At 40.5% G+C, this 6993-nt stretch overlaps 1 protein-coding gene across 1 annotated transcript; it reads right to left on the reverse strand.

Moving 5' to 3' along the window:
• Positions 1–559: 559 nt before the first annotated feature.
• On the reverse strand, positions 560–4108 carry LOC310770936 (mamu class II histocompatibility antigen, DR alpha chain-like). The gene is made up of 4 exons (XM_083663635.1): positions 4009–4108; positions 3454–3699; positions 2801–3082; positions 560–1768 (listed from the first exon to the last, which is right to left on the reverse strand). The coding sequence occupies exons 1-4, from the start codon at positions 4064–4066 to the stop codon at positions 1647–1649; spliced, it is 708 nt and encodes a 235-aa protein (XP_083519761.1). The 5' UTR covers positions 4067–4108; the 3' UTR covers positions 560–1646.
• Between the last annotated feature and the right edge of the window lie 2885 nt (positions 4109–6993).

Here is a 6993-nt window from a genome sequence, read left to right on the forward strand (position 1 = left end):
TCAAAGTTTTTGCACAAAAAATAGCGCATTAATTTAATACACAATGCCTTCATGCACTGTTATAAACCTCAAATGAACAAAAAAGTGCAACAGAAGTGCAACTAGGGCTAAAAACCAATTGAAATAAGGCAGACTTGAATTACAGGCCTATATGTTTTTAAATTTAAACAAGTCAAACTGGTCATGCTCAGAAAGTCTTATTTGAACTGTATGAAATATGAAATAAAAGGGAGACTTATCTTGAATTACATGCCTATATGTTTTTAAACAAGTTATTAATAATAATAATAATAATAATAATAATAATAATAATAATAATAATAATAATAATAATAATAATAATAATGATAGGAAGAGGAGGGTCTGTGAGCGCTTCTATTTCACAACACAACAGCACAGTGTTGTCTTCATGCTGACTGCTGCAAAATGAAGCAAACACAAGGAACAATGTTGTCTTACACACAGCTCCACCAATCACATTACAGCTTTGACTGCATCATCAGTTTCCAGGTAGGCACAGTGGAGAAATGTTGACACATGGATGATGGAAAAGAGTTTACAAAGGTTTATTAATACACACTCACATAATGTGTGACTCTTGAATGTGTGACTATATAGAGTCAGTCGATAATAATTTCCAAAGTGTTTTCCAAGTGTTTTATATAGACCAGGAAGTAAAACAGAAGGAATAAAATCAGACAGAAACAGAGGATAGAGAAATAAAAAGCAGAAAAACAATTACTGTAGAAGATAACAAATCAACACACACGCGCGGGCGCACACACGCACGCACGCGCGCGCGCACGCACGCACGCACACACACACACACACACACACTACTATAATCACTACTACCACTACTATAATTATTTAACAAAAGTAGTCTATAGTCTAACGTTATACATAGTTTTCAAGAACCAATGTGGGGAAAAAAGAAGAAAAAGAAGAAGTCTTGATTCAATTCAGTCTGGTGCTGGATCACTCCATGATGAGAGGTTTCAATAGAATATAAATTGACCTACACTCAGGAAAACTGATTTATTTTATTTGACATGATGTCCAGATGTTTTGGCCACTGCCTTCTTCAGTAGCTGCATATAGTGTCACTAACAAACCTCTTCCAGGCCCCTCCCCTGTCAGCCACCTGAAGCACACATGCCTAGGGGATATAGACAACTTAATAGTCAAAGTAATATTTTTTTAGCTTAACGCTTTGACAAGGGCTCAATGAAGAAAATGATTTTTGTGTGTGCGTGTGTGTGTGTGTGTGTGTGTGTGTGTGTGTGTGTGTGTGTGTGTGTGTGTGTGTGTGTGTGTGTGTGTGTGTGTGTGTGTGTGTGTGTGTGTGTGTGTGTGTGTGTGTGTGTGTCTGGCTGCACCATGGACATCATGTCAGATAAAATAAATCAACAGTTTTCCTGAGTGCGGGTCAGTTTATATTCTATTGAAACCTTGTTACTTGTAAGAACATACAGATACAATGTTTAATTGATTTGTGTGATTGATTCCTCCAGGTGAATCAATTCAGTACACAGCAGAGAGAAGCAGTTTAAACCAGAGGACAGAAAGCAGGACAGAAAGCAGTCTGTTAACACCTGCAGCTCCTTCAGTCTGCCTCACATCATCAATAACTGATCAATAACTGATCAGTTGCATTCGATTCCTTTGATGAGGAAGAAGGTTCCTGTGGCCACGCCCAGCAGAGCCACGGTCAGACCCAGTCCACAAAACACCGCAGGTCCGATCCCCGGCAGCTCCTGCTTCACATCTGAGGAGGAACCAAACCCATCAACACACAGGAACACACAGGACCATGGCCGTAGCTAGCTATGAGGACGGGGAGGTCCGGACCTCCCCTAATATTTCAGAGAAAAAAATAAAACAATCTGCATGGAAAAGCATGAAAAACACGGGATCTCTTTTATTTTGAAACGAAAGGCAGGTCAGGCAGGAAGTCATCTGACGCCGCGTCCGCGGTAACTTGATTCTGAGAGAGCAGCAGCATGGTGGTGAGTGATGACTCTCTGTCTGCCTGGCGAGATAATTGAAGGTGAGCGAGCTGCGAGACAGTGAGCGAGTGAACGACAGACAGTGAGTGACACTGACAGATTTTTTAGCAACAACCAAGAAAGTAAGTGTCTAGTCTGTCTCTTAAGTAATGTTACCTGTGTGACACGTTGGGATGCTACTGGCTAATCATGCATGATGCCAATTGCCAAGCTCCCGAAGTCAGGTATGCAGGTGGCTATATGCATGGTTTCAGTTTCATGACCCAATAAGTAACAAAAAGAGGTGGTGTAAAGTTAAAAACAACATAATATATTTTATTTTATTTTTCAATCGTTCCTATCAGGAATAAATAAATGTCCCTCTGTATGTTTTTTTTATTATCGATGATGACTTTGTGTGTTGTGTACGGCTTGGGTTGTGTACCTGTGTTTGTAGGTGTCATTTTGATATGAATTTGGCTAAAACAGTTTGTGTTTGTTAATTACAATTATGTTGACAGGAGAGCTGAGCAGGTGGTGACATGAAAGAGAATATACTGAATAATGACATCACAACAGTATAATCCTAATGTTGATTTAAAATGATATATTACTCTAAAAAAAAGGGGGAAAAAAACCCTCAAATTTTTTTGGCACTCAAGGGGTTTCTCCCCTTGCTGGACCTCCCCTATTTCGGAACCCTGGCTACGGCCCTGCACAGGACTACACATGCAGGCAGTGAACTGTAGTTTTTGTTGGTGTTAGCTAACTAGTTGTAGTTGGTGTTGGCTAACAGATCAAAGGTGCCTCACCCCAGATCCGAGTCAGTGGCTGGCTCAAGGCTCGGTGCTCCACAGAACAGCTGTAGATGTCTCCAAGCTGTGGGATGAAGCTCAGCCTGGACACCTGGCTGAAGGTGCCATCTTTGTTGGGGTAGGGGACGTTGATGCTGGTTCCTTCAGTCACGTTCTTGTCATTCCTGGTCCAGTAGACCTTGACGGGAGCAGGGTAGAACCTGGTCACATGACAGATGAGGTAGTTCTCCACTCCCAGCTCCTCATCGTCTCTGGTATAGATGAAGCTGTGAGGAGCATCTTTACAACAACACAATGTAGAACAACAACACAATGTACAGGATAGTGTAAACATCTGTACAACACCATGTGCAACACAATGTAAAACAATATAACTTTTCATCTCTCAGAAGGATCTCTAAGGTCTGTCAAAGGTCATTTATTTCTTAATAGCATGCAATATCTTTTAATCTCCAGTAATATAAAACACTAGCAGAAAAATACATGTCATAGAGGTTCTCATCTCTCAGTAGTAATAAATATATTTTCTTACAGTACAGTATGGTAAAAGTATTGTATATTTATGACAGTCATGTAAAACAGCTGCAGTCAGTCCTTATGTGTAGTTTAAATTGTTGAACAGCAGTAAATTAAACATCATCTTTCCTTACCGAGCTCCAGAGGAGGGTTCTTGAAGCCACGCCGCCTTGTTTGCAGGTTTTGTTTGCAGCGGTCCTGATTAACCACAGCTTGTTCATAACCTCCTGGGAAGGTCTGATCATCTGCAAACTTGGGCAGAGAGAAAACTCCTTTCTTGTTGATGAAGTCTGCGTACCATTTCTCTTCACCATCCAGTCCAAACATCACCTCTCCATCAGTGTCTGAACAGCCACTGATATAAACCTCCTCATGTACAGCTGAGAGGAAACGAGATGAAGAACAAAATGTCAAACTTCTTCACAGCCACAATCACAGACTGAATTTATTTTTCACATCCTCACGTCATGTTAAAGAGTTTTTATTGTTTTTATATTAAAACAACCGTTTAATAACTAATAAGAGTGAAACGTTTATTTCCTCAGGGGTGCAGAAAACTTTAAATATCTCCACTGACTCTAAATCTCTCTGTGGTTCAGAAGGAGCTCAGTTCAAATGATTTTCACATCAACATAACATTGGAGTGAGTGTGAGACTAAATGTGAGGAACAGAAGTGTCATGTACTTACTGTCTGCTGTAACACCAAGGAGACATGAGAGGAAGAGGAGGGTCTGTGAGGTCTTCATCTTCACTACACTAACTTAGCACTGTGTTGACTTCACACTGACTGCTGCAAACTGAAGTAAACATAAGGAACAGCGTTATTATATCTTACACACAGCTCCACCAATCACATGACAGCTTTGACTTGCATCATCAGTTTCCAGGTAGGCACAGTTGAGAAATGTTAAGAAATGAAGTGATGATGGAAAAGAAGAGTTTACAAAGGTTTATTACACTCACATAATGTGTGACTCTTGAATCTGTGACTATATAGAGTCAGTCGATAATAATTTCCAACGTGTTTTATATAGACCAGGAAGTAAAACAGAAGTAATAAAATCAGACAGAAACAGAGGAAAGAGAAATAAAAAGCAGAAAAACAATTAGAAGATAACACACACACACGCACGCGCACACACACACACACACACACACACACACACACACACACACACACAAACACACACTTATAACCTGTCTCAAGGCCAACAGGCAATGTGGCAATGTGACTATTACAGCATTAACCAATAGACACACTGTCAACTTAGCATCTGATCACATTCAACTCCAACATGAATAATAATAATAATAATATAATAACAACAACAACAACGACAACAACAATAATAATAATAAATATAGCCGCAAGCGGCGATGCGGGGTCCAAGCTTCCGGTGACTTGGGGGGTGTATGTCAGATAATATAGACACTGAATTGCACATTTAGTCAGAGTTGGTATGTGCACAAGTGCACAAAGTTTGGTTGAGATCTGGTGACCTGACGGGGTTCAAGCAGTAGTAGCAGTAGTAATAGTAGTGTTAGTGTATATGTGTGTAAGTGTGTATATGTGTGTGTGTGTATATATGTGTGTGTATATGTGTGAGTATATATGTGTGTGTGTGTGTCTGTGTGTGTGTGTGTGTGTGTGTGTGTGTGTGTGTGTGTGTATATATGTGTGTGTGTGTGTGTGTGTCTTTATATATATACTCAGACATCTAATATATATATATATGTGTGTGTGTGTGTGTGTGTGTGTGTGTGTGTGTGTGTGTGTGTGTGTGTGTGTGTGTGTGTGTGTGTGTGTGTTTAGTGGCAGGGCATGTGTGTGTGTGTGTGTGTGTGTATATATATATATATATATATATATATGTGTGTGTGTGTGTGTGTGTGTGTGTGTGTGTGTGTGTGTGTGTGGTTGAGATCCGGTGACTCCGTTCAGAGGTACAGTACACAGACGGTGGTTTCCTGCCGGCTGGCCAACTACAGGTACACGCTTTGCGGTGGTGGTTTTAGCGTAACCTATGTGGGGTTTGGCATAACCTTCGTTATTTCGAATCCCACATAGGTTGCGCCAAACCCCACATAGGTTACGCTAAAACTACCACCGCAAAGCGTGTACCTGTAGTTGGCCAGCCGGCAGGAAAGTATCGCGGGACTTCATGAGACTTGGTGACCGAGATCACGTTTGAGGTAATTTGATCCCTGTGAAAGTCCAGGAAATGGCCTGGGGCGAAATATCACTCTGGTGGATGTTGAGGGATCACATTATTACCATATGTGGCGAAAACGGGAATAAAAAAAACTATTTAGATGCAGGAAAGACAGGCTCACACTTGGCCCCTAATCAGCTCCATTTTACAACTGACTTGGACGCTATTAATCTTAAAACAACGCTAGGACGGCCAGAAACGCCGCAGACATCGCTGAGTGAGTGGCCAAATCATAATTAATGCCAGGAGATGGGTACAGGTTAAAAAAAAACGAAATTCTCCTTTAAGGACTATGTGTATTTTTTCATCCTGAATCCAACATTGCCATCTATGAGTCTCTACGAATTATGGTTGTGGAAATATGTCTGCCCTGCATGCAGGACTACAGGAGAGAGATAGGACAGTGGGGTTGGGGTTTCAAGTCACTGACCAAACATTCCATTTCAGTGATTGCTGTCAGAATATAGAGCCATGTAACACTTATCTTAACACAAAAACATTGCTGAATGGACCTTTAAAGCAGAACTTCAATTCAATTTCTTTCCCTCCTCACTGATGCACTTTTTGATCTGTTTAATATAGTTTGTGTTATCTAATAGTTTTAGTTAAAGTTATCTCAAATATTTCCATCTAAATAAATATTTGTCAAGTCACTATATCTAATATTGAGTTAGCACAATGATGATTGAGCCTATGGCACATTGATGAAAACCTTTACATTTGCAGTACACATTTATGCACTTGCTGTCTGGTGACACAGGGTAGGCAGAGCCAACACAATAGACTCACTCTGTAGGTTACTGTAGGTTCCCCACAACTCTTGTGTGGAAAAATAACTAACAACTTTTTTCCAGTTTCTGCTTGCATTATAGGTGGATAATATGGCCAAATCGATAAATGTCATAATAGTTTGGAACTCATGTGCAATTATCACTCATCATAGGTGTCACCCAAGAGAATAAAACAGAAATCTTATGAATTACAGTATAGCATTAAAAAAACGTTTGGACTTTTACTTTGGTCTATGACTCCTCTCATTTCTTTTTTATTACTTCCATAGATTTATGTAGTCTATGATTTTTTTTTTTTTTTTTTTTTTTATGTTTTTTTCCCGATTTTTTATCCCATTTTTATCCCCCGTTTAGTGCTCATTTGAATTACTCAATCCTGGTTGCTACTCCATCCTCGGCCGATCTGGGGAGGGCCGAGACTGATTCCATGCATCCTCCGAGACATGGGCAGTCAAGTCAGCCGCTTCTTTTCACCTGACAGAGGAAGCTTCACCGGTAGGACATAACACATGGGAGGTTCACGCTATTCCAACCAGTTCCCCTCCCTCTGAACAGGCGCCCTTAACGATCAGAGGAGGAACCATATAAGCAACCAGGATGTTGCATGTTTTTGTGAAGGGGGTTCCTATATGAAGGAGACCCCTGGGAGGCACGGGGAGAACATGCAAA

Source organism: Poromitra crassiceps (genome assembly GCF_964638095.1).
Source record: "Poromitra crassiceps genome assembly, contig: HAP1_SCAFFOLD_264, whole genome shotgun sequence".
Lineage (NCBI taxonomy): Eukaryota > Metazoa > Chordata > Actinopteri > Beryciformes > Melamphaidae > Poromitra > Poromitra crassiceps.